Genomic DNA, 27643 nt, shown 5'->3' with positions numbered 1-27643 from the left:
GACATCTGAAGGCAGCCCTGTTTAGGGAAGTTTTTAAAATGTTTAATTATGTTTGTATATATGTTGGAAGCTGCCTAAAGTGACTGGGGCAACCCAGTCAGATGGGTAATATCAATATTATTATTATTATTATTATTATTATTATTATTATTATTATTAAATAGGACTCCCTATTTTCATCGGAGAAATGTCGGAGGGCATGATATGTGTCTGAGGCATGCACGTTATTTTTAAAATTTGAAATAGCTTAAACGACAGGGACGTCACATATGCAAATTGTGAACTGGGCTCCAAGCGCAGTTTAAAACGAAACAAAAACCCCAAAGTATTTAAAAGGTGAGCAGATTGGAAAGGGACCAGCCCTGACTTCTAAGCAGCCAATCTGTTGGGCAGATTTTCACAATTCCAGGGACGTATTTCCACGAAGGACTCTTGAATTCCATCATTATCAGCAACTTCCTGGCAACTCTGGAAAGCGCCTTTTGGAACAGGACAAACCTTTTTCGCTGCTGAACTTGGCTGCTGTTTCAGAAAGTATCGCTGTGTGTGTGTGTGTGTGTGTGTGTGTGTTGCAATGCTGGCCTGACGTGGTGAAGAAGGGAAGGCAAAGAGGAGGGGAGATCTCTCTGGGCTCAGCCCAGCTGTTGCAGCTGTGAGGAAGAGGAACACACACAGCTCAGAAGATCTCAGCTCACTTGAGCAGCTGGAGCAGAGACAACTGAACCAAGGTAAGACCAGGATGGTAGAAACAATGACATGCTGGGAGCCAGCTGTCATCTAGGTGGGAATCTCCTCAGTGTCCTCTTGCTGCCGTGGGGAAGGCAGAGGCTGCCCAATGTACCGGACAGAGGCTTTCATTCCAATAAGCTCGCCTTGAACAGGAAGGGCAGTTCCTCTTTTCTGGTTTCGGTGGAGAGTTGCTTCATCTGCATTTTGGCAGCGAGATCAAGGAAAAGGACCGAGGAACCTGATCTCAGGGGCTCAGGAGGACAGCAAGCGCTGCTTTCTGGTGGGGGTGTTGAGATCTCCGGTGGGGTGCAACGCATCCGCCAATAAGTTCAGGCCAGAACATGTGGGCAAAGCCCCGTTTTATCCTTAGAACCACCATGGGAGTGAGTTAGTCTGAAAGAGAGGACCCGAGAGGAGTCTCCACTTGGAACCAGCTCTCCCCACCAGGAGACAAAGTGAAGGAAGCTGCTTCAGAGGGCACCATAAAGTAGGGATGAGGCCATAGATAAAAGCATGAATCGATGTCTAAATGGGGCAGCAAGACTTTTCAAAGTATTGGTCTTATGTAGGAGGGAACGAGGCAGTTTCCTGCTTTAGGTAGCAACATGTCTCAGACCATTGCGAACTGTCTACTATCCCAGATTATGAAGAGCCTTGGTGTGGTATCTTACAATTGTCAGAAGTCCTTGTGCATCTTTCTTAAGCCAATGGTACACTGTGGTCTAAACCACTGAGCCTCTTGGGCTTGCCGATCAGAAGGTCGGCAGTTCAAATCCCCGTGACAGGGTGAGTTCCCATTGCTTTGTGTCTTGGTCCGGTTCACGGGCGATCGAAGTCCCGGCAGGGGACATCAAGACCGGGGGCAAGATGGCAGGGTGGGAGCAGGAACGGGGGTCCAGAAGCCAGGAGTCAGGAAGCAAAGAGTCCAAGGGTCAGGAAGCAAGGAGTCACGAAGTCAGGGGTCTGAGGATCAAGAAGCAAGGAGTCACAAAGTCAAGGGTCCAATGATCAAGAAGCAAGGAGTCAAGAAGTCAAGGGTCTGAGGATCAAGAAGCAGGGAGTCAAGAAGCCAAGGTCCGAGGATCAGGAAGCAAGAAGCCAAACGCAGCAAGGCAGGAAGAGTGTTGCTGTGGCAAAGAGCCAAAGGGAAATGCTGACCTTATAACCCTTCCCGGCTCTTGCCACCAGGTGCTGTGAGTTACCAATCGGCCTCACCGGTGTGGCCGCGCCTTGCCTCTTCAGAACAAACTTAGGAAGGCCCCAGTCCTGCGAAGTCCTACTGGTCACAGGGCCTGGCTCCTGCACGCACACCTGACACTCTGTCCCAGCTCCTGCCAACCTAGCAGTTTGAAAGCACGCCAGTGCAAGTAGATAAATAGGTACTGCTGTGGCAGGAAGGTAAACTGTGTTTCTGTGCACTCTGGTTTCTGTGATGGTGTCCCATTGCACCAGAAGTGGTTTAGTCCTGCTAGTCACATGACCCGGAAAGCTGTCTGTGGACAAACTCTGGCTCCCTCGGCCTGAAAGCGAGATGAGCGCTGCAACTCCATAGTTGCCTTTGACTGGACTGAACTGTCCAGGGGTTCTTGACCTTTTACCTTTAGTGTGCTGCAGAGAAACCACGAGGTCATTTTCTTTGCCATGAGAGATGTGTGAAGACCCCTTTGTAAGTTCTTTGGCTGTACGTAGAACGGCTTCCACTATTGGAGGCAATCAACCTCCAAACTCCAGTTGCTGGGAAACACAAGTGCTGTTGCCTCTGGTCTTCCTTGAGCACTTCCCATGACCATCTGGTTAACCACTGTGAGAACAGGACACTGGGGCAGACGGGCCACTGACCCGACCCATCACTGACCATCTTATGTTCTTATCAGAAAGTAAGTGAAGCCACTTGAAAATGCCATAAGAAACTCCTGAAGATATTGTTGGTTTATTGAAAGTAGTCATGTTGGGTGATATATTGGAGTGGGTGAGTCGAATGATGTTTACAGTATATAGCTGTCAGACGAAGACTTGGAAGTTTTCTTTCTTTCTTTCTTTCTTTCTTTCTTTCTTTCTTTCTTTCTTTCTTTCTTTTATTTTTATTAATTTTCCCAATTTTCCTAATTATTACAAATCCAACCAAGTTACTTTAACTTAATACAATTTCTTAAAATCAAGTTTCCTGCTCCTGTTGCAAACATATTGAAAGCAGTCGGGCTGGGTGTTATATTGGAGTGGATGAGTTTTCTTTCTTTCTTTTTCTTTCTTTCTTTCTTTCTTTCTTTCTTTCTTTCTTTCTTTCTTTCCCCTCTTTTCCTCTGGATCTATATTTTTATTTTACCTAGATAAACATCTTGGTTTGGATAAAAAAAGATAATCTTTGTATCTCTCTTTATAAAATCTAATACAATTTATTCAAAAGAAAGAAAGAAAATGCCATAGCAAAATCAGCAAACAAGTCAACCTCAGTTAGTTCACTTGGCATTGCCTTGTTTTGGCTTTGGGGAGATTTCTATTGATTTATTTGGTATTGCAGTTTTTCAGTTTCATTGTTGCATATCGATATAGATGTATCTCACATCATCATGTCATATCATATTCTATCTCTATCTTTCTGTCATGTTTTCTTAAACTACTTATATACTGTCTTGGCATTAAATAGTATATAAATATTTGCAATGAATATAATAATAAAAAGTAGAAACCATGCCAAGCAAATCTCTTTGCTTAAAGAGGGGAAATAGAAAATGACTGTTTGACACTGTTTATAATGTTGTTCTGTCATGGAGCATAAAAAGAAAATAATGGCAAGAAGCCCTCTTAAAATGTTGTTTAATCTTGACTATATCTGGGGGCAGACCTTTGATGTTGGGAGCGAATCTTGCCCTCCTCCTTATTGCTTTGCCTCCACCTGGTAAAAACTGAAATGTTAAATGCCATTTTCATTGGCCTATACAGTGGTACATCGGGTTACAGACGCTTCAGGTCACAGACTCCGCTAACCCAGAAATAGTACCTCGGGTTAAGAACTTTGCTTCAGGATGAGAACAGAAATCGTGCTCTGGCGGCGTGGCAGTAGCCGGAGGCCCCATAAGCTAAAGTGGTGCTTCAGGTTAAGAACAGTTTCAGGTTAAGAACGGACCTCCAGAGCGAATTAAGTTCTTCACCCGAGGTACCACTGTAATGGCCGAATGGGCAGCTTTGTACAGTCATTTTTAGGTTTGTTTGTTTTGTAGGCTGCTCCCACCACCATGACGGGAAAAGGCCCACATATGAAGGGCAGTGATAACACCCCTGTTTTAGCCGGCTCAGTTCCACAGAGCGCACCAGTGGCAATAAATTGGCCTTTGGCGGCTTGCATTCATTGGTGGTATAAAAGGAAACAAAGTGGTAGAAAACAACCTTGGCATCCTCTTGCGCTCACCTGCCTCCCTCTGTGATGAGGAGCAGGCAAGGGGATTATTCTGCATGCAAGGCTCTCTGGATCATGGCCACCAGGTGAAGTGGCAGTTGAAGAAAGCAGAGTGGGTCCCATCCATGCTCGATTCCCTTTTATAGAGATTGCTCCAAGGTTCTGATATGCGATCCCAACAATGCGATCCCTTTTCTATCTTCTTCCTAGGTGTATCTTGTCTAGCCAACAGAGAGCTCTAAATATGGTCTAGTAGCAAAATGCCCATTGCTCCTGTCATTCCAGGGACGCGGGTGGCGCTGTGGGTTAAAACACAGAGCCTAGGACTTACCAGTCAGAAGGCTGGCAGTTCGAATCCCTGGGACGGGGTGAGCTCCCACTGCTCGGTCCCTGCTCCTGCCCACCTAGCAGTTCGAAAACACGTCAAAGTGCAAGTAGATAAATAGGTACCACTCCAGTGGGAAGGTAAATGGCGTTTCCGTGTGCTGCTCTGATTCACCAGAAGCGGCTTAGTCATGCTGGCCACATGACCCAGAAGTTCTGCTCCCTTGGCCAATAAAGCGAGATGAGCACCGCAACCCCAGAGTCAGTCACGACTGGACCTAATGGTCAGGGGTCCCTTTACCTTTTTACCTTTCATTCCGGTTAGGCTTTGATATCTGAATTCCCTGTTCTTGCTTTTACAGCTGCACAATGAACCCCTACATCTTCTGCTATTATTTAATCCAGTTCTGCGGACATTCCTGGATATTTATCAATATGATCATCAGGTTCCTGATTTTTGGGGAAGGTAAGTCTATGCTGTTTTGCCATTTGATCGATCAAATAGCAGCCTCTCCATGGAAATGGGGTCTGACTGAGAGAGTAGCCAGCAGCAACACACATGGGCCAAAAATGGGATTTCTTCTGCACAAACGTAAGGTGGACTGGAACCACAGTGAAGGACTAGTGCTAGAGGGCTGGGTTCGAATCCACCAATGGCTTGAGAAAAACCAAGGCCTGTCAGCTTTCAGTTCCCTTCTGTGAAATGTGGAAATTAATGATCTAAAGACATTGTGCAGTATGCTATAGACAGAAGCAGTCTTCAGCTGCATTGAAAAAGATAAAAGTTTAGATATTTCACAGAATCATAGAACTGTAAAATGACCACAAGGGTCATCTAGTCCAACTCCCTAAAATGCAGGAATCTTTTGCCCAACGTGGGGCTTGAACCCACAACCTACAACCCTGAGATTTAGGGTCTAATGGTCTACCGACTGAGCTATCCCCAGTGATGTTATATGAAGATGCTTGACTCTCCCCTATGCTATTTAAACTGCTGCGTGGCTGGGGGCGGGGGCCTTCCTTCTTGCCTCTTCCTCTTAAAAGGTAAAGGCACCCCTGACAGTTACGTCTAGTCGTGGCCGACTCTGGGGTTGCGGTGCTCATCTCGCTTTATTGGCCAAGGGAGCCGGCGTACAGCTTCCGGGTCATGTGGCCAGCATGACTAAGCCGCTTCTGGTGAACCAGAGCAGCGCATGGAAACGCCGTTTACCTTCCCGCCAGAGCGGTACCTATTTATCTACTTGCACTTGGACAGCCTTTTGAACTGCTAGGTTGGCAGGAGCAGGGACCGAGCAATGGGAGCTCACTCTATCACAGGGATTTGAACCGCCGACCTTCTGATCGGCAAGTCCTAGGCTCTGTGGTTTAGACCACAGCACCACCCGTGTCCCCTGTAGGGGCATGGAGTAGGAGAAGATATTTAGTGGTGTCTTTGAAGACAGGCTGTATTCTTCTCTCTCTTTTATTTTCTTCTTTCTTTTTTATTATTTTTGGTTTAGATTAGTTTGTTCTTTATTGTATTGAAGAAAGTCTTAACAAAACCTTATAAGAAAAAGAGACGGGGGAAATCAACCTCATTACTTGGACCACATGTGATCTCACACGTTTCTACACATGTTTCAGCAAAACATGCTGTCTTCATAGTGGTGACCTGATGTTTACCAAACAAGAAAGACATCAGGAGAGAGAAAGAGTTTGCAAATCCAAAGGGAACATTTATTTGAGTCTAGTCTTTGGTCTAGAATTGTCTGGAGATTTAGTCAAACACATAAGGCAACGCTGATTCTAAATTGTCTCTTTGCTAATTTTCTGCACCTTTTGCAAATTAAAACGCCCAAATGCTGTTCCATGGAAACAAGGGTCACTGCCTAAATAATAATAATAATAATAATAATTTATTATTTATACCCTGCCCATCTGGCTGAGTTTCCCCAGCCACTCTGGGCGGCTTCCAATCAAGTGTTAAAAACAATACAGCATTAAATATTAAAATCTTCCCTAAACAGGGAACTTCCCTAAACAGATGTCTTTTAAAAAGAAGATAGCTGCTTATTTCCTTCACATCTGAAGGGAGGGCGTTCCACAGGGCGGGCGCCACTACCGAGAAGGCCCTCTGCCTGGTTCCCTGTAACCTCACTTCTTGCAATGAGGGAACTGCCAGAAGGCCCTCGGCGCTGGACCTCAGTGTCCGGGCTGAGCCCATTTCCCTTCAGAAAGTTTGCAAAAGATCTTGCACAATGTTCTTTGTTATAAATAGTAACTGTGCCACTCACTTGTGGTTGGAGCATGTTCAGAATGCACACATGCGACATTTTATTTGTATGCTGCCTTTCCATTGCCAAAATCATGCTCAATGCTGCTTACAACATGAAAAAATATACATAAGCACAAACATAACAAAAGTAATCATGACAATAAATAAAACATGAAAATGTACACAACCACATTGTCCACATAAATCACAATAAGATCCAAAAGATATAAAAATGAATATCAATGACAGAAACAACAACATTCTCCCATCCCAGTCTGTTCAGCAGCCACAGCTTTTGTAGCTGGAGTCAGTCAGGTCCTACCGTCCAGGTGGAAAAAGATCTGCAAGTCAGGGAACAGGTCCTCCAGGAGTCACAGTCAAGATGCCAGTGTCTTCTGGCAAAATGTACCATACCACTGAACACAGTTAGTGCCAGGAAACAGCAGCCGTTTTAATCCCCTGATCTGATGATGAGTGGGAGTGGGAGAGCCCAATATGAAGAGGCTGCAATAGAATGATAATCCAATGTTTTCTCTTGCTTTCTGTGGGGTGAAGATTCGGTTGCTGATACTTTCTATTCCATTGGGCTCGTGATGCGTGTTTGCCAATCTTCGTCTATCCTGGAACTTCTGCATATCCGGCTCAGCATTGCAGAAGACCATTTTTTCCCAAGGCTTTTGCAGGTACCGCATAATTAATAATCGCATGAAAGGAGACAAGGGTCAACACTTGGATCGCCATCAGTTTAGGGGGTTTAAATCCCACAAGAAATTCCATTCTCAAATTGGAACATTTGCTAACATTTGGGTGGGTGGGTGTGTGAGAGAGAGAGGTTTGTATGTGCTCCTTGTGTTTACCTTCAAATTCTACAGTTGACAAAAAATTCAAACAAGCAAAATAGTAAAGTTTGTGTTTTCTTGTGCCATATTTGTCATAATTTGTTTTAGTTTAAATGGGTGGGGTCAAGAGGGAGGCCTGTGGTTTGAGGAGGAAAAGGGGGGGAACCAAGGGGCAGTTGATATCCTGTGCCCAAGGGTCCCCAGAAACATGGAGCCAGCCCTGGTCAAGGTGGCCAACTTCAGAGATTTGGTTATGACCTGTATATCTCACCTTTCCTCTTAGGAGTAGAAGGTGAGGTACATGGTCCTCCTGTTTTATCTTCATGGCAACCTGTGATGTGGGCATCACAGAGAGGATTATATTCAAACCTGGTGGAAGCAGAGCTCCACACAAGGCACAGGATTTCCCTTTCCATTCCTTGCATGTCCCCAAAATCTGCTCTGCAGGTGAGGAGAGAGGCTCTTCCACAGCACAAGGCGAAGTCTGTTGCAGGAGTGTGCCAGTGTGGTTTAGTGGTTAAGAGCGGTAGACTCGTAATCTGGTGAACCGGGTTCGCGTCTCCGCTCCTCCACATGCAGCTGCTGGGTGACCTTGGGCTAGTCACACTTCTCTGAAGTCTCTCAGCCCCACTCACCTAACAGTGTGTTTGTTGTGGGGGAGGAAGGGAAAGGAGAATGTTAGCCGCTTTGAGACTCCTTAGGGTAGTGATAAAGCGGGATATCAAATCCAAACTCAAATCCAAATACAGGAGTGGAACAGCTACTCTAGATACAATCCAGAACTGGTGACTGACCTAAGGTCACCCGTGGTGCTAAATCTTGGCTGAGATTAGCAGAAAAAGAGGCCTAGGCATATTTTGAAAAGAACAATAAACTAGACAAATATCATGCACACTCTCGGCATATATACCAGCGTGCTACTCCTGCATAAGCCACTTGGCCACTGCAAATCCACCTTTCAAAATACTGGCTAGAGACCAGCAAGCCAAATCATTCAATGGAATAAGAATTTGTGGGGTAAAGTTCATGTTTGTTAGAACACTCAGGATGCGCGATAGGATCAACATTCCACAAGACTGAACGAGTTCTGACCTTTCAGAAGAATTTTAGGAATATACCCTTCCTCTTCAGTGAAATGAAATTAGAAAAGCTTATGTTTCCAGTTAACATCCCCTCTGCTGTTCAGTCATGACTGGAAAGGCAGAGAACTGGTTAGGTGCAATCCAGCAAACAACAGCAGCAACAAAACAGCAGCAAGTTGCCCTGAATTCAGTGGAACTTAGTCCCAAGGCAGCAGGTGAGATCTTAGGTCTTCTTACTTGGCAGTGACTCCAGCCACTGCACCGTGTAGGACTTCTTGTGTAGGATATAACTATAATAATAATAATTTATTATTTGTACCCCGCTCATCTGGCTGGGTCTTCCCAGCCACTCTAGGTGGCTTCCAACAAAGATTAAAAATACATTAAAATGTCACACATTAAAAACTTCCCTAAACAGGGCTGCCTTCAGATGTCTTCTGAACATCAGATAGTTTTTTATGCCTTTGACATCTGATGGGAGGGCGTTCCACAGGGCGGGCACCACCACCGAGAAGGCCCTCTGCCTGGTTCCCTGTAACTTGGCTTCTTGCAGCGAGGGAACCACCAGAAAGCCCTTGGCACTGGACCTCAGTGTCCAGGCGGAACAATTGGGGTGGAGACGCTCCTTCAGATCTACTGGGCCGAGGCCGTTTAGGGCTTTCAAGGTCAGCACCAACACTTTAAATTGTGCTCGGAAATGTACTGGGAGCCAGTGTAGGTCTTTCAAGACCGGTGTTATGTGGTCTCGGCGGCCGCTCCCAGTCACCAGTCTAGCTGCCACATTTTGGATTAGTTGTAGTTTCCGGGTCACCTTCAAAGGTAGCCCCACGGAGAGCGCATTGCACCATTAAGCACATCCACTTTGGTACCTTTGGTTTCAGCAGGATTTAGGGTTATAGTAGCATATGGAGAGCCTGTGCAATGTCAATGCCATTAGAGCTAAACTGGGAGCCTTCAGATGTTTCTGGATGACAAATCCCATCATCTTCGACCACTTGCCAGGCTGACTAGTGCTGATGGGAATTGGAGCCCAACAGTATCTGGAGGTCCATGAACCCTGTTTTGGAGATATAGAACGGAGCGTTTTAAAGAAGCACAGAACTGCACAGTTGGAAGGGATTCCCAAGGGCAATCTAGTCCAACCCCCTTCAAATGCAGGAGTCTCATCTCGTTATCTTCATGGTGAGGAGGCTGTCCCTCATGGAGGCTGTCTGCAGCGGTGACCTCTGTAATGCATAGCAGGGAACAACCAGTGGCTTCCTTAACTACATTTTAATGAACATCTGTATTTTAATAAGCATTGACAATATTAACAATGACTGACTGTGTGAAACCAGAACTTCACAACTGGGGCATTGTTAACTCTCCCACTGAAATAAATGGAGCATAGAAGTGCTTAGTGGAGTTATGGACTGTCCTCCACTCCAGGCTGCCCTGGCTCAACCCAGGAAACTCAGGAACTAGCCCTGGATCCAGCCCTGAGCAGGAGGGTTAAGTTGTGTTAGGTGTGCAGGTGGCACTGTGGTCTAAACCACTGAGCCTCTTGGGCACAGAAGGTCGGCAGTTCAAATCCTCATGACGGGGTGAGCGCCCGTTGCTCTGTCCCAGCTTCTGCCAACCTGGCAGTTCAAAACCACACCAGAACAAGTAGATAAATAGGTACCACTGCAGCGGGAAGGTACCAAACGGCGTTTCTGTGCGCTCTGGCTTCCGTCATGGCGTTCTGTTGCACCAGAAGCGGTTTAGTCATGCTGGCCACATGACCTGGAAAGCTGTCATTCCTTTCAGGAAACGTGCCAGCAGGGAATAGCCTTCCCACCCAATGCACCCACCCCTGACAACCTGCAGTCACACCAGGTCTATCTTGATCCAATCTGCCCAAGCCTGGATCCCCCTCAAAGTGGCCTGATTCAGTTCAGGATACAGCAGAATCTGATGCAGCTTCTCCACCCAGTGCCTTCCTCTAGATCAGCCTTTCTCAACCTGTGGGTCCCCAGATGTTGTTGAACTACAACTCCCATCACCCCTAGCTAGCAAGGCCAGAGCTCAGGGATGATGGGAGTTGTAGTCCAACAACATCTGGGGACCCACAGGTTGAGAACCGCTGCTCTAGATGATGATGATGATAATAATAATAATAATAATATTTCTTGTACCCAGTGTCCTAGTGTGGGTTGCGTCCTGTTGTCTTGGCTGAAGCCAAGTAGATAAAGATGCTCAGAGCAGCCTTTGCTAACCTGGTGCCCTCCGGAGATCTGAAACTACAACTCCCGTGAGCCCCAGTCAGGATGGCTGTGCTGGCTTATGGGAGTCGTAGATCAAAGCACCTCAAGGCCACTCTGTTGGGGAAGTATGCTAAGAGTATGGGAGGGTAAAGAAAGAAAGGGGTGGATCAGAAAATCTCTTTCCCCCTGCAATAAGAGCAAGTCTGCTTTTGCTGAACCTGTAGGAGAAAATACTGTTCTTAGAGATAAGATGAGGTCATGAAGGCTGCGTGAGCTTTTCAGCATTCCTAGGAAGGAACACATTGAGTCATCTATTGCAGCAGGCTGTTCTTACAGTTACCAACCAGATGGTTCCTGCATTGCAGAGCATTGGGCTAGATGATCCTCATGGCCCCTTTAGGATGCGGGTGGCGCTGTGGTCTAAACCACTGAGCCTCTTGGGCTTGCAGATCGGAAGGTCAGCGGTTCGAATCCCTGCAACAGGGTGAGCTCCCGTTGCTCTGTTCCAGCTCCTGCCAACCTAGTAGTTTGAAAGCACACCAGTGCAAGTAGATAAATAGGTACCACTGCAGCAGGAAGGTAAACGGTGTTTCCATGCACTCCGTCATGGTGTCCCGTTGCACCAGAAGCGGTTTAGTCCTGCTGGCCACATGACCTGGAAAGCTGTCTGTGGACAAACACTGGCTCCCTTGGCCTGAAAGTGAGACGAGTGCCTCAACCCCATAGTCGCCTTTGACTGGACTTAACCGTCCAGGGGTCTTTTACCTTTTACCATGGTCCCTTCCAACTCTATGATTCTTTGAAACTCACAAGCAACAGTATCCTCACCACTTGTAATTTCCAGGAAATGGCATGCAAACGCACATTGTCTTCAACTGTGAAGGTGGAACACAGCCATCACGGCTAGCAGCCACTGATAGCCATATTCCCCCCAAATTTGTTTAATCCTCTTTTAAAGCCACCCAAGAACTATTTGGACTATCTGCCTCAGGCACCAAAATTTATTGCGCTGGCCTTGATTTTCCATGATCTGATTCCGGAAAGGCCCCTTCTCTCCCTACAAGAAAGCCTGTGTGTCATACATTTACTGCATTGTTTATATCTTACCCCCTTTTAAAAAAATGTCATTTGTGGATTACACTGTGTCTGGGTTTCATTTTTCATCTTCGGGAAGCAAGGGAAAGAATTCTTTGCCGTCTGGAGCAGAACATGGCGCACACATCTGTGATCTCCTAGAGAAGCTGTGATTTGGCAATGCACTTTTTTTGGTCTTCTAAGGATTTAACTTGTGTTATTTCACAGAAACTGAGCTGCTGTCAAGTTAGAGGGAGCGGGGAGAGGAGGAAATTCCACAGAGCACGAATGAAAAATAAAACCTCCTTGTTTACATTTTGTAAAATGACTGCACAGGCTTTCAATTTCTGCTTTCGGAAGCGAGGGCACGGGCTTTCGGACTTAAATTTATTTTTGACCCAAGAGTAAAGCGGAGGAGAACTTTAGAGACCACATCCTTTCATTACTTAAGCAAAAATCTCTTTGTTCTGGGCTATGTGAACATTTGCATCCTAAAATACAGTGAGGTTCTTTTCCCCTGCTGTGTTTTAAGTTGCATTTACAGGTTTATGTACACACCAAACAAATGGCAGGAATGCCTTTTTGTTTTCTGCACTCCTGCAACCCTCCACCCCAAAAAGCTCCTATTCATGAAGCTGTCATCCATGGATGTGGCTGTCTCAGCTTTATACATCTCAGCTTAACTGCGGAGTCAACATGGCGTAGGTTTTCCTTTTGAATTGAAACTACAGGATAGCTCTGCATTGCTGGTAAAGCCATGTGTACACAAATGCCAAACAGGCTGGTGGGAGTGTGCTGGAGCAAGAGTAAATGGAAATGTGTACACAGCCCTATTGGTTGAGGGTTTTGCTCTCAGGACTCATCTTGCACCTCATTTCTGTAAGACAGAGTTGTTCCGCCTGGCCTTTGGCTTGGAATCAACTTGATCCCCTCCCCCTCTTTCCTTTTTCCTTTCTCCTTCTGTGATGGAACTCCTATTTGGGGACTTCCCTGGCTTTTTTCTGGCCTACGTAGGACCAGTCTGGATAGTTGGCCTTGGTGAAGATTTGACATTTTCATCCCCAAAAAGTTTTTGATTTGAGTTTCTACTGAAATGAGGCTGTTGTATTTTAATCTTGCTTTTAAGTTGTATTTTAATCAATTGTATTTATATCTGGTGTTAGCCGCCCTGAGCCTGGTCTTGGCTGGGGAGGGTGGGGTATAAATAATAATAATAATAATTATTATTATTATTATTATTATTATTATTATTATTTATTTCAGCCTGTAATTTCTACAGGCCCAAACCATAAATCAGAATATGGAGTGAGGAGGAAAGATCTTGGCTATCTGGGACCTCATGCCCCCAATTCTTTCGCCACTATAACCACAACATAGCAAAGGGTATGATGTGTGTTTTCAAAGCACATAGAATCATAGAATCATAGAATTAGAAGGGACCCCAAGGGTCATCTAGTCCAATGCAGGAATCTCAGCTAATGCATCCCTAACAGATGGCCATACAACCTCTGCTTAGAAACCTCCAGGGAAGAAGACCCCGCCACCTCCAGTGGGAGACTGTTCCACTGTCAAACGGCTCTTACTGTCAGAAAGTTGTTTCCTGATGTTTAGTCCGAATCTCTTTTCTTGTATCTTGAAGTCATTGGTATGAGTCCTACCCTCCAGAGCAGGAGAAAATAAGCTTGTTCCCTCTTTGATACGATACGATAATCTTTCTTGTCATTGTCCCATACAGAACAACGAAATTGAAAAATCTACATAAAACATTCAAAACCCAAAGGTAAAGGTAAAGGGACCCCTGACCATTAGGTCCAGTTGTGACTGACTCATGGGGTTGCGGCACTCATCTCACTTTATTGGCCGAGGAAGCCGGCGTACAGCTTCCGGGTCATGTGGCCAGCATGACTAAGCCGCTTCTGGCGAACCAGAGCAGTGCATGGAAATGCCATTGACCTTCCCGCCGGAGCGGTAACTATTTATCTACTTGCACTTTGATGTGCTTTCGAACTGCTAGGTTGGCAGGAGCAGGGACCGAGCAACGGGAGCTCACCCCGTCACGGGGATTCGAACCGCCGACCTTCTGATCGGCAAGTCCTAGGCTCTGTGGTTTAACCCACAGCGCCACCTGCGTCCCCTTGAAAACATAGAACTTTTAGATGTCTTCTAAAAGTCAGATAATTGTTTATTTCCTTGACATCTGATGGGAGGGCGTTCCACAAGGCGGGCGCCACCACTGAGGAGGCCCTCTGCCTGGTTCTCTGTAACCTCCTTTCTTGCAGTGAGGGAACCGCCAGAAGGCCCTCAGCGCTGGACCTCAGTGTCCGGGCAGAATGATGGGGGTGGAGACGCTCCTTCAGGTCTAGTGGACCAAGGCCATTTAGGGCTTTAAAGGTCAGCACCAACACTTTGAATTGTGCTCGGAAACGTACTGGGAGCCAATGAAGGTCTTTCAGGACCAGTGTTATATGTTCTCGGCGGCCATATATAGCTCAGCCCAGCACACATCACTGTCAAGTTGCAATTAAGCCTTGCTTCATTTTCTCCTCATGAGGAAGGTGAAGCTGAGTCTATGCGGTTTGTTGAGCAGACTCCTCCAGGGTCATATCTCAGGGGAAATGCGGGTTCTCCAAATGCATTTTCAAGCCTACTTTCTTCAGCTGCAACCACACTCTCTGTCCCCACCCGCTTTCAGGCAGCTGTTAATGTGTTGAAAGTTTACAGAAAGTCCTGCAAGCTAAGAAGCTGATCAGTTTTCCGTGACCAGAACCTTTTATCTTCAGGAAGTGGTCTGCATTTCTCTCCATCTAGCAAAGTCATTTGACAAAGGAAATCCTGCCTTCCAGCAAAAAAAGGATAAACTGACACATCCATTTATTTTTTCATTTTAGTATATCTAATAGTTTTGTGGTTACGGCCAGTGTGGTTTACTAAAATTACAGCTGAATACTAGAGGATCTGAAATAGCAAAAGTGCTGGAAGATACACAACTTCCTTTTTTGTGTGTGGGAGGGGGAAAATAGCAAGACTCCCCAAGTTGATGGGACCTTTCTCCTCAGGGCTAATATAGGAGCTTCAGAATGATGCCAGGATGTTTTCCCTGGTACATTTCCCCCGGAACATGTTCCCTGGAACAAGAAAGATCTACAAGCCTCCTTTCACATGCCTTGGTCCTCATTCTGAACACACACACCCCGATTGTACCTGTAATTTATAAAATGAAATGCATCCATTTCATTCACCAAATTAACATCATATATAAAGGTAAAGGGACCCCTGACCATTAGGTCCAGTAATGGCCAACTCTGGGGTTGCGGCGCTCATCTCGCTTTATTGGCCGAGGGAGCCGGCGTACAGCTTCTGGGTCATGTGGACAGCATGACTAAGCCGCTTCTGGCGAACCAGAGCAGTCCATGGAAACGCCATTTACCTTCCCGCTGGAGCAGTACCTATTTATCTACTTGCACTCTGACGTGCTTTCGAACTGCTAGGTTGGCAGGAGCAGGGACTGAGCAACGGGAGCTCACCCCGTTTCGGGGATTCGAACCACCAACCTTCTGATCAGCAAGTCCTAGTATCTGTGTTTTAACCCACAGCGCCACCTGCCTCCTTACATCATATGTAGCTAGGCCCTAATTCAGTTGGCTGAGAGTCTTGGGTAGAAGAAAGCAACCTTGGCAAGAGCCAGGTTACTGGGTGGTTTGTGTGTGTGTTACCTGGCACATGTTAGCAGAGAGGACACAGCAACTGGTCTGGTGCTTGAGAGGGAAACGTCAGAGAGATTGGGTAGATGGTGCGTTGCAAGCACTGAGGGCACATGGGAAGTGTGGGCGCAGAGAGGAACGGGCGACATTGGATGAGTAATGGGCGGCGCAGGGTTGGTCTTTGCATAGTGCAAATGATTTGAATGGGAAAATTGGGAACAGATTGGGAGTAGAGGACTGGCCAAATGTGTTGTGATATACACAAGTTGTCGGGTAAGTGTTGCATGTCATGAATCAGGATGTGCCTTGGCAAGAGGAAGCAGATGCTGCTTTTACTTGGGGGTGGCGGGTAGAAGTCATTGCAGATGGCAGGGGGTGGGGTCCAGATGGCAGCAGATGACAACCTCTCTCCAGTCCTCCTCCCATCTTGCAAGTACCGGGTGGCCAGGCTGACAAATCATTGGTTCATCTGGCAGCACATTATTTTAGCTGCATCGTATAGATTAATATGTTGGCAGCAGGGGGGAAGTATTCTGGCTATTTCTTCTACCCTGCTTATGGACTGTTTTGATAATAAGCGGTATATGAGGATGGGTATATAAGGAGGACGCGGGTGGTGCTGTGGGTTAAACCACAGAGCCTAGGACTTGCTGATCAGAAGGTCCGCGGTTCAAATCCCCGCGACGGGGTGAGCTCCCGTTGCTCGGTCCCAGCTCCTGCCAACCTAGCAGTTCAAAAGCACATCAAAGTGCAAGTAGATAAATAGGTACCGCTCCGGCGGGAAGGTAGATGGCGTTTCCGTGCGCTGCTCTGGTTTCGCCAGAAGCGGCTTAGTCATGCTGGCCACATGACCCAGAAAAACTGTCTGCGGACAAATGTCGGCTCCCTTGGCCAGTAAAGCGAGATGAGCATAGCAACCCCTGAGTCGGTCACGACTGGACCTAATGGTCAGGGGTCCCTTTACCTTTACCTTTAAGGATGCAAAATAAAATTAATTCCAACAGTATCGCAAGAGTCTGCTGAGCATGCAAATCCAGTGGCCAGGGGCAAAAGTTGTTGTTGTTGTTGATTGAATTTATATACCACCTGTCTCAGGGCAGTTCACAGAATAAAATCAAGATGTAAAACCACAAAATATCTAATAATAATAATAAAAACAACAACCCAATAGGCACCCCCCAAAAAACATTTTAAAAGGGCATAGGATGTCAATCAAATCAACCAAAGGCCTGGTTAAAAAGGAATATTTTTGCCTGGCGCCTAAAGGTGTGTAATGAAGTCGCCAGGCAAACGTCCCTGGGGAGAGCATTCCACAGACAGGGAGCCACTTCAGAGAAGGCCCCGCTCTCAGGTTGCCACCCTCCGGACCTCACATGGAAAAGGCACACAAAGAAGAACCTCAGAAGATGATCTCAGGGTCCGGGTAGGTTGATATGGAAAGAGGTGGTTACAAATATAGGCTTTTGCATAAAATACTGGGTGGCAAATAAGGTAGGAGAGGCAGGACTATAGAACGCAGCTGTAAAACACAGAATGTGTGACTGTCTGTGTGGGGGCATCTGTACAAAATGCTTCTATCGCCTTGATTCTTTCTGCGACACGGCTGCTGCCATGCGAGCTGTTTTCCTCCTTCATTTAAAACAGGCTGCTTCTAGATGACCTGTTTATTGAGCATTCAACCTGATTTTTATTTGCGGGGAGATTAGATGGTGCTATTTAATGAGCTATTTCTCCTGATTTGTTTGTGGGGAGGTTAGATGGCGTCGTGTTGAGCCAAGTGTCACCGCACACTTTCCAGGGCATTTTGCTGCCCTCGTCCCTGTCGCAAAAAGTTGAATCTCTCAAGGAAATGGGTTTCGCCAGTATGTGGTTGAATTCCATCCCAAAATACCAGCCGTCCGGAAGCACCCAGAATCTCACACGTACCTTCCCCATCACACAAACCAGAGGCTACAGCTGCTGAAGCAGAACCCAATCCATCACCTTATCCTCTGCTCTTCCCACATTTCCAGATCGCAGAAAGAATCATCATCTTATTTGTTGTGATTGTCAGTCAAGAAGAAATTCAAGGAAAATGTGTTGTGTGCATCTTATTCTTCCTCTGGAGTTTCCTTGATGTGGTCAGGTAAGAACTTAACACAGACATGCACGTCACTCCAAAGTAAACCAAATGGTTTTTCTTTTGGCCTTCCATATCTACATTCTGCAGGCAATTAAGTTTCATTATCTGGTCTGCTTCTCCTGCAAAAGCAAATCCTGGGAAGACTGGGAAAAGGACAAAGCGTGGGCACTCCCTCATTTACTCCCAGCATTACTTATTGCTTTGGCCTTGCTGCTAGCTGCAGTCTACAAATTGTGTATTTCCCTAGATTTTTAGAACCAGATCGAGAGATACCCAGAAACCGTGTGGATTAAATTGGTGGCTTTGGGCCATTGCTTGGGTCCCCCAACCAGGTCCCCCAACCTGCTCTAAGGCAGGTTGCAAGAGCAACTTTATCACCATATGTGTATATATGGTAAGAAGGCTAAGAAATTGGTCTGCATATTCCTGTTTGGAATAAAGGTGGGTTCCAGCTCTGATAAAGCTGAAGGCCACAGCTTTAGGCTGCACTGAGAGAAGGGGGCACAGTTCTGTCGGAAGAGCAAAAAATGTGAGCAAACTGGTTTTCCAAGGTTCCTGCTATTTACCTGAGGCAACAGAGATAAAGCAAGCACAGGGCAACAAAGTCAACTACCTAGTAAATCCAAGCAACATAGAACTCTTGAGCAAAGAGGTGGGTGCTCTCACCTTCCAAACACAGCAGCCCTTAGAGATTCGAGTGGTTATCTTTTATGTGGACAATCAAGTTTAGACATTGCCTGTCTGTCCATTTCCTACTGGGAGAGAGGACAAGATCATTTCAGAAGCCCCAGAGTTCGTGGGTCATTTGATGGCAGCTGAAATGGATAGAATATATAGCATCGGCAAGATTGATGTGTAAAATTAGAGATCAAAAAGAGACTGATTTTAAAGGAGATTGGAAAATGTTTTTGGAGACGTAAAAACTCAGTGTAAATATGTTAAAACACAAATAGGATTTGAGTAAGAACAGCACTGGGAGTGAACTTTTTGTTTTTCTTTTGTGATAAGGTGAAGGTATAGAATAATATGCAGCGTGAATTGAATTTTTGAGGGAATCAGGGAGGGAGGGAGGGAGGGAGGGAGGGGAAGTCCTAGGTGAAAGGACTAATTGCGTGGTGAGTTCCTGCCTCCCACCAGCAGAAAAAAAGACACAAGACACCATTATTTAGGTTAATGGGCTAAAATTGGCCACAACTTTATTGGTTACAGGTGATGAGCGGTATTGGCTTAGGCATTGGTCCTAATCGACTATCCAGCTTCAGTCTGTCTGCCTGAAGGCCGGGAAGGGTTAACACCAGCAGGGGGAGCCCTGCTGATGCACATCAACTAGGCACTCCCCCAGGGGTCACCGCTCGGGGGCATGCCTTGGGCCCTGGCCTCCATAGGCTTCGGACAGGGCCACGCCCCCCAGAATCCTTTACCGGACTACCCTTCACTATCCGGGAAAGGTGATGGCACTCCCCCCCAACACATCTACATAACAATACCCCTACCAATGCCTAACCGCCAAACCAAAGAAGTTGTGACGATTTGCTACGAGGTAGGCGAAAAAACCAAATGGCACCAGCCAATCTGCCAAATGGATCGGCGGCAAAGGGGACGCTCCTCTGCTGCGCCTGCCTTAAATGCGGCAAGCCACACCCCCTGAGCCAGCTGATTGGCTGGCCAGGGAGATGACGTGGCAGAGGATTCCCCTGATCCCCTGATCGCACGGGGCTGGGAGCCAGCCTCCACACAAGTGTTGGGGGCGTGAAGCCAGCAACACCACCTCCTCCCGAGGTTGGAAGTGGGTTTGTCAAATTTGAAATGTTGTAGAATTGTTTATTTGTTAATTTTTTTAAAAAAAATAAAGTAAGGAGTTTTCAGATGGCAAACTGTGCAGTCTCACTCAGACGTAAGTCTTATTGAACCCAGTGGGGCTTACCTCCATGCAAGTTGGGTTGGGGTTGTGTGACTTAGCTTGCAAATAAAGCAGCAATACAAAAAAGCAACACTGGGTCTCTGTGAAGTCCCAATAAACACTGGCTGTGGCGATAGAGTCCAGTAACATCTCGAAGGCACGACAACAATGGCTCCCCTTGTTCTTTGGCTTCCCATCTTCCTCACATCTGGGGGATCAGGATCAGTGAAATGATACCTTTGAAGTTCTACCAACTGAGCTATCTCAGCAGTCAAGTTGCTGCTTAAAAGGAGACTTCTTATAAATCTCTGAAAGTCACAAAATATGCACTCTTGATGGATTCTCTTGAAAACATAGAACCAAATAAACATAAGTATGGTTCTATGTTTTCAAGAGAATCCATCAAGAGTGCATATTTTGTGACTTTCAGAGATTTGTAAGATTTCTGTTTATTTGGTTTTGCAGAGAGTGCATATTTCATATATTTCATACCATTCAATGTTCTGTATAGATTATATAAAGAGCTCATATTGACATCGCATTGTTGTACTTGGTCATCGTCTTGCCTTGGATATTACTGATAATTGTTTGCAACACAGGGGTTTAATTGTTTGGTTACTAAAGGAGAATTCAGCTATTCAGCATCTTCAGCAGTGAAAAATCAGAACGTGGCTCACCCTCTTTTAACCTGCTTTTTATTCTAGATACACTTACTGTATGCTGGCAGTGACAGGAACATACTTTCGAGAATTGACATGGCTCCATTATACGCTATGGATTCCTTTGTATCCTCTGTCAGTTTTGGCTGAAGGTAAGAGCAGAGGGAGGGCACGTGAAGAAGCCTGCCTGATTTCTAAGGCTACCACCCTAGGCATATTTGCTCAGGAGTAATGCCCATTGAATCCAAAGGGGCTTACTTTTGAGTAGAGGTGGAGGAAAAATTCAATTCAGCACACATTTAAAGCAGACCCTTTGCAATGCTGCAAATGGAAGATGCAAATTGCAACAGAGCTATCCTTTAAAATTTGCTCTCATCCTTTGTGATGCAGTCTCCAAACCAATGTTCACAAGCTCCAATCGGGATGAGCAATGGCTGGGGAAAATGGGAGCAGCAATTCGGCAATATCTGAAAAGACACAGTCTGCTGCAAGGAGACGGAACACCATCAAACTTTCATTCAGAATAGTTAATTGTGTAAAGGTAAAGGTACCCCTGCCCGTACGGGCCAGTCTTGACAGACTCTAGGGTTGTGCGCTCATCTCACTCTAGAGGCCGGGAGCCAGCGCTGTCCGGAGACACTTCCGGGTCACGTGGCCAGCGTGACGAAGCTGCATCTGGTGAGCCAGTGCAGCACACGGAACGGCGTTTACCTTCCCGCTGGTAAGCGGTCCCTATTTATCTACTTGCACCCGAGGGTGCTTTCGAACTGCTAGGTTGGCAGGCGCTGGGACCGAGCGACGGGAGCGCACCCCGCCGCGGGGATTCGAACCACCGACCTGACGATCAGCAAGTCCTAGGCGCTGAGGCTTTAACCCACAGCGCCACCCGCGCCCCAGTTAATTGTGTACTAAACATTAAAAAATCTTGACAGAATTGTGATTATTCAAAACCTGCTAATGAGTTCATGTCTTTGCATTGATTCTGCATGCAGGCCGAAAATGGTTCCCAGTCTTTCTTGAAGGATTTTTTGTCTTTATTTTGAAGCAAAAGTTATATAATTTATAAGTTAAAATATAAAAAAGGAGGGGAAAAGGCAATATGCAGGCATAATATTATGGTGAAATAAACCAGAGAAGTAGGTTGAGGGAAGTCCAGGGGGAATGGGGAAATTTTGAAATTGTGAATACAGTGGTGCCCCGCAAGACGAACGCCTCGCAAGATGGAAAACCCGCTAGACGAAAGGGTTTTCCGTTTTGGAGGCGCTTCGCAAAACGAATTTCCCTATGGGCTTCCTTCGCAAGACGAAAGCCCATAGGGAAATCTCCGGGACAGCGGGGAAGCGCAGCGCATCTTCCCCACTGTCCTCGGACCTCCTCCGAAGGCTGGCGGTGGGGCGGAGAGACCTCCTCCCGCCGCCAGCCTTCGGAAGGCTCCTCCGAAGGCTGGCGGTGGGGCGGAGAGACCTCCTACCGCCGCCAGCCTTCGGAAGGCTCCTCCGAAGGCTGGCGGTGGGGCGGAGAGACCTGTCCTGAAGACTTGCGGTGGGAGGAGGGTTTTCCTTCCCACCGCCAACATTCAGAATGCTGTTCTGAATGTTGGCGGTGGGGAGGAAAAACCCTCCTCCCACCGCAAGCCCCGGGAACAGAGGAGAAGCGCTGCGCGCCTTCCCCTCTGTTCCCGTACCTGTCCTGAAGGCTTGCGGTGGGGAGAAAAGCACTTCTCCGCACCGCCAGCCTGGCAAGCGGTCTCCATAGGAACGCATTAATTGATTTTCAATGCATTCCTATGGGAAACCGTGCTTCGCAAGAAAAACTCTCAAGAAGAAAAAACTTGCGGAACGAATTAATTTCGTCTTGCGAGGCACCACTGTAATAATAATTGTTATGATGAATGGAATAAAAATATATATATATATAAAAATCTTGACAGAATTTCAAATATCTAAATTCTCCATAGAGCACATCTGTGACAAACATGAAACCCTTCCCACCATGGACTGTGGGCCATTCTTTGCCTCCCAACTATCACCAACTTTCCTCCAACTTTCCAATGGGTTTTAAAAGACTAAAAATCTGCTCTCTCCCACTTACAACCTCCAGCATCCTGAAACCCTGGAGAGCTGAGTCTACTGAGCTGACTCAGTAGAAGACAGTTTGCTATGCTCCTATTTCAGGGAGCCTGAGCTGAATGGAGGCTTTGATTTATTGTGCTGTCATAGCTGCAGATTAATGTTTTATCGAGAGGTCCAGAGGGTGGCAACATGAGAGCAGGGCCTTCTTTGCAGTGGTTCCCTGTCTGTTGAATGCTCTCCCCAGGGAAGTTCGCCTGGCGCCTTCATTGCACACCTTCAGGTGCCAGGCAAAAACGTTCCTCTTTTAACCAGGCCTTTGGTTGACCTGATCAACATCCCATACCCTTTTAAAATGTGGCTCTTTTTGGGGGGGTGTATTATTGGGTTATTGTTATTGTTTTTATTTTATATACTGTGATTCTTTTAATGTGAACCGCCCTCAGACCTCCGGGTATAGGACAGTATATAAATTTAATAATAATAATAATAATAATAATAATAATAATAATAATAATAATTTATTATGCATTTCAAGCACTAAACCTTTCTGGTGACTACATTACACTCCATCCAAAGTAAAAAGTATCTGCCCTGCTAAAAATGGACTTTTATATGCAGTTGAAAACCTGCCTGTCCATTGTGCTTGACATGGAGCAGAGCTCGCCTGCGATAATTATAGATGGTCTAACGTTGCATTAAGTTATCCATTATAGTTTTTTATCATAAAGGAAAGCCTAAGACCTTTAATTTTGCTCTTTTGGAGATTTTCACTTACAAGCCACTAAATCAATTTTTTATCTATTTCCCCTCCCTCTCTCCAGAGTTTGCCATATATGAATCGCTACCTCACTTTGAAACCTACGGCACTTACTCAACCCAGCTGCCCTTACCATTCGATATACCCGTCTACTTTCCCTATGTACTAAAAATATACATGGTGATGTTGTTTGGAGGTAAGTTTTTAGTTTCTTGGCAAACACACAAAAAAACTGAGTTTGGCGAGCCTGGGGTATTGTAGCCCAAGTCTCTCAGTAGGTACTGAATTGGGAGCTGTTTGTATATATCCCTTTTCTATTTCTTGGGCCAACTGTGCTGCTGAGAGCAGCCTGCTTTTCTGCCTTGGGAGTGGACCTGAGGGAAGACTGCATCCCTCAGGTCCACTCCCCTTAGCTCCGCCCCCCACGCCGCCACAGATTGGTCAATTCAAACCGCATGGTTGGCAGTGCCTGTGATGCTCTGTGATGGCCAGAAGGGAGCAGCGACGGCCGCAGGACAATGGCGAGGCTCCATGGGGTGAAAGAAACAAGCGCCGCTCAAAAGAACCAAAAGAATACAGTGGTACCTCGGGTTACATACACTTCAGGTTACATACGCTTCAGGTTACATACTCCGCTAACCCAGAAATAGTGCTTCAGGTTAAGAACTTTGCTTCAGGATGAGAACAGAAATTGTGCTCTGGCAGTGTGGCAGCAGCAGGAGGCCCCATTAGCTAAAGTGGTGCTTCAGGTTAAGAACAGTTTCAGGTTATGTACGGACCTCCAGAACTAATCAAGTACTTAACCTGAAGTACCACTGTACAGTCTTCCAGAAGTGAAGAACTGGGGCTACATAATGTCACAACCATATCTGGGCATCTGTTATTATTATTACAGTGGTACAGTGGTATCTCTGGTCACGAATGGGATCCGTTCCGGAGGCCCATTCGCAACCTGAACAGAACGCAACCCGCGTCTGTGCGTGTGCGGGTTGCGATTCACCGCTTCTGCGCATGACGTCATTTTGCGCATCTGTGCATGCGTGAGCAGTGAAACCCAGAAGTAACCCGTTCCATTACTTCCGGGTCACCGCGGGACGCAACCTGAAAACGCTCAACCTGAAGCAAACATTAGCATGAGGTATGACTGTAACTTGGTCCCCAAAGAGCTTAGCTGTCAAACAAATCGGCTCCTGAATGCCGCCAACCCCCGAAGTGTTACGGTTTGCAAACGTTTTTGGGAAGCCGGATGTCCGGCGCGGCTTCCGATTGAGTGCAGGAAGCTCCTGCAGCCAATCGGAAGCCACACCTTGGTTTTCGACCGGTTTTAGGGGTTGAACGGACTCCCGGAATGGATTAAGTTCGAGAACCAAGGTACCACTGTATTACTATTATTTATTAAATGTATTAGGTTTGTATACCACCCTATGCCCGCAGGTCTCAGGGAAGTTCACAATATAACTACAACTCTAGCCCATGTTTTGAGGGGGAAAGGGCTTGGAAGATCCCTAGACTAGGACTAGCCGCCTGAGAAACAGCTTCTATCCAAATACGATTTTGGTTTTAAATGCAGTGTAAGGTAGTCTCTATAAGGGACGTGGGTGGTGCTGTGGGTTAAACCACAGAGCCTAGGACTTGCCGATCAGAAAGTCGGTGGTTTGAATCCCCGCAACAGGGTGAGCTCCCGTTGCTCGGTCCCTGCTCCTGCCAACCTAGCAGTTCAAAAGCACATCAAAGTGCAAGTAGCTAAATAGGTACCGCTCCGGAGGGAAGGGAAATGGCGTTTCCGTGTGCTGCTCTGGTTCACCAGAAGCGGCTTGGTCATGCTGGCCACATGACCCAGAAGCTGAACACCGGTTCCCTCGGCCAGTAAAACGAGATGAGAGCCGCAACCCCAGAGTCAGCCATGACTGGACCTAATGGTCAGGGGTCCCTTTACCTTTTAATGTAGTCTCTATGGGAGTATATTGTATTTAATTATGGGGTATCAGAGTTTTTAGGAGATTAACCAGGCTGGGATAGTTGGGATAGCAGGCTTGTTGGTTTTTGAATGTCTGATGCAGATTTTTTCAATTTTGTTGTTCTGTATGGGAAAATGACAATAAAGATGATTGTATGGGACGCGGGTGGTGCTGTGGGTAAAAGCCTCAGTGCCTAGGGCTTGCCGATCGGAAGGTCGGCGGTTCGAATACCCGCGGCGGGGTGCGCTCCCGTCACTCGGTCCCAGCGCCTGCCAACCTAGCAGTTCAAAAGCACCCCCGGGTGCAAGTAGATAAATAGGGACCGCTTACCGGCGGGAAGGTAAACGGCGTTCCGTGTGCTGCGCTGGCTCGCCAGATGCAGCTTGTCACGCTGGCCACGTGACCCGGAAGTGTCTCCGGACAGCGCTGGCCCCCGGCCTATAGAGTGAGATGGGCGCACAACCCCAGAGTCTGTCAAGACTGGCCCGTACGGGCAGGGGTACCTTTACCTTTACCTATCATAGAGGGACCTGAATGGGCTTCATAAGAACAAGATGTCTTTGCGTTCTCCATATTGGTTTCTACCTTCTTGCACTCAGAGTCTGTTCTGCTTTGAATTTAGGTGCATACCTCATTGTCCGATGCCTCTACATTGAACGGAAGGCTCAACTGGGAAGCTGGACCATCAAGGCCAAAAGAAGCTAGCTTACCTTTTCCTCAAGGAGTGAGGGAAGTGGCTCGAGGAGGCCTGATGGTAAATGCCCTTCGTGAAACTAAGCGCAGTAGACCATGACTTTAAAACGAGACAGTACCATTGAGACAGTAATTTGGATAACTTTGGTTTAAAGACGGCAACACACGCTCTCGATACGTAGATCCCATGACACACATGGCGTGAGAAGTGTTTGTGTGTGCAGCAGAACCATGAATCTGGTGCAGAATTGTGATTTTTAAAGCACATTTGGGATTGGGATTGTGGGGGGAAATGGCACCACAGAGCACTCAGCTGCGATAGAGCTGATTCTGAGGGTTTGCCCTCAAGGTGGGGACCGCAAAGGGGGCCCAGAGCAAAAATCACCAGCAACCTAGCCTGGGTCCTGGGCAACTGCTCAGGGATGCTGCTTTCTGAAGCCTGGCCCAGTAGCAGGGAGGAGGACACTAAGCCTAGCCTTCTCTGCCCAACACACTAGTTATTTATGTACACAAATATTTCTACGCCCTTCCCCAAATGGAGAAACATCGCATAATGTGAGCCGCCGATTTGCGCAAGCGGTAAGAGCCAGACTTGGATTACCATCCTAGTGGAAACTGCCTCAGAGCCAACACAGGCAAAATATATTGGTGCAAATGTTTAAGATTTGGAATGCTTGTCTGAACTTTTCCCACAGAATTGGAATTTCTGGTTAAATCATTCACGAACCTCTAGCCACTGGAAACATATTTTTTGTTTAAATGTAAAAATAATGATATCTTTGTCTCTTTCAACACATTTATGTAATGAAACCTAGAAGTTTAAAGATTTACAATTATATATGCAAAATGGAGCAGCGAGTATATCTAAAACCAAGAAAATATTGGCGTTCCATAGTGCTGTATGGATGGAGGACTTCTGCTTTCACTGTGAGACTGTCCACTTCATCTTCTCCCCCTGTGTGGTCCCAAAATCTGTTCCAGAGGGCCCTACAACCTCCTGGAGCAGTTTTTTAAGGTGGGGGGGGGGGGAGAGAGAAGGGTAGTACTTTTGTTGGAGATGTATAAGTCTGTTGTACGAGTGGAACAGTAGCATTAGATACAAACCATGTGATATTACAAGTGAAATTCAGACTTTGCATTTCACCTATAATACCGCATGGCTTGTATCTAAAGCCTGCTGTTCCACTCGCACAACAAACTCTTACTAGTCCATTGAAATTTCTGCTTTTCCCCCTCTGAACACCTTAAAAACTGCTCCAGGGGGTGCAAAAGTCAAAGGTAAGGATTGGGAAAAGGGCAAAAGATAATACTTGAGCTGATAAAACACTGTTAATCCTACAGTCCATGGGAGCCTCATAAATAAAATCAGGCTGGAGAAAATGTAAATTTCTGCTCATCTTCCATTCTGCTGTGTGCCTGGCAGGCCTCTATATTTGGTGGTCCATTCTCTTTTGATACTCTCTTTTCCAATATGTTCAGATACCCCCCCAAACCCCCCCAATGTGTCTCCCTTATCACTCTCTCCATCCACAGCAGGTGCTGTAACCTTCCAGCAGTTTGACTTCACCCCTAAAGCACACTCCATTGTCTCCCAAGACAGAAGGGTGCCAACCAACACATGCTATAATCCACACACAGGCATTTGCAGTAGCACCTTGGCTTATGTTACCCTCAGGTAACATAAACTTCGGGTTGCGAAAGCGGCAAACCCAGAAATGTTTCACCCCGCACACATGCGCAGAAGTGTTCTACCGCGCCGCGCGCATGCGCAGAAACGGTCCCTCCGGTTGCGGAAACCTCGGGATCCGACAGGAGCTCTGGAACGGATCCCGTCCACAACCGGAGGTACCACTGTATTAG

At 46.6% G+C, this 27643-nt stretch overlaps 1 protein-coding gene across 1 annotated transcript; it reads left to right on the top strand.

Annotated features, from left to right (window-relative positions):
- The first annotated feature begins 585 nt into the window (after positions 1–585).
- HACD4 (3-hydroxyacyl-CoA dehydratase 4) lies at positions 586–27169 on the top strand. Its single transcript, XM_053371184.1, has 7 exons — positions 586–728; positions 4810–4913; positions 7257–7384; positions 17635–17747; positions 20349–20455; positions 23197–23328; positions 25713–27169. The coding sequence occupies exons 2-7, from the start codon at positions 4817–4819 to the stop codon at positions 25793–25795; spliced, it is 660 nt and encodes a 219-aa protein (XP_053227159.1). The 5' UTR covers positions 586–728; positions 4810–4816; the 3' UTR covers positions 25796–27169.
- Positions 27170–27643: the final 474 nt, after the last annotated feature.

This window comes from Podarcis raffonei, chromosome 17 (assembly GCF_027172205.1).
Source record: "Podarcis raffonei isolate rPodRaf1 chromosome 17, rPodRaf1.pri, whole genome shotgun sequence".
Classification (NCBI taxonomy): domain Eukaryota; kingdom Metazoa; phylum Chordata; class Lepidosauria; order Squamata; family Lacertidae; genus Podarcis; species Podarcis raffonei.
The sequence above is the reverse complement of the archived record's forward strand: the minus strand, read 5'-3'. Positions and strand labels throughout refer to the sequence as shown.

Bases quoted from the DNA above. Each gene is read 5' to 3' on its own strand.
- HACD4 (XM_053371184.1), top strand. From the start codon at position 4,817: ATGAACCCCTACATCTTCTGCTATTATTTAATCCAGTTCTGCGGACAT. The intron at 4,914-7,256 runs GTAAGTCTATGC...TGTGGGGTGAAG, and splicing joins GTTCCTGATTTTTGGGGAAG to ATTCGGTTGCTGATACTTTC. The intron at 7,385-17,634 runs GTACCGCATAAT...CCACATTTCCAG, and splicing joins TTTTCCCAAGGCTTTTGCAG to ATCGCAGAAAGAATCATCAT.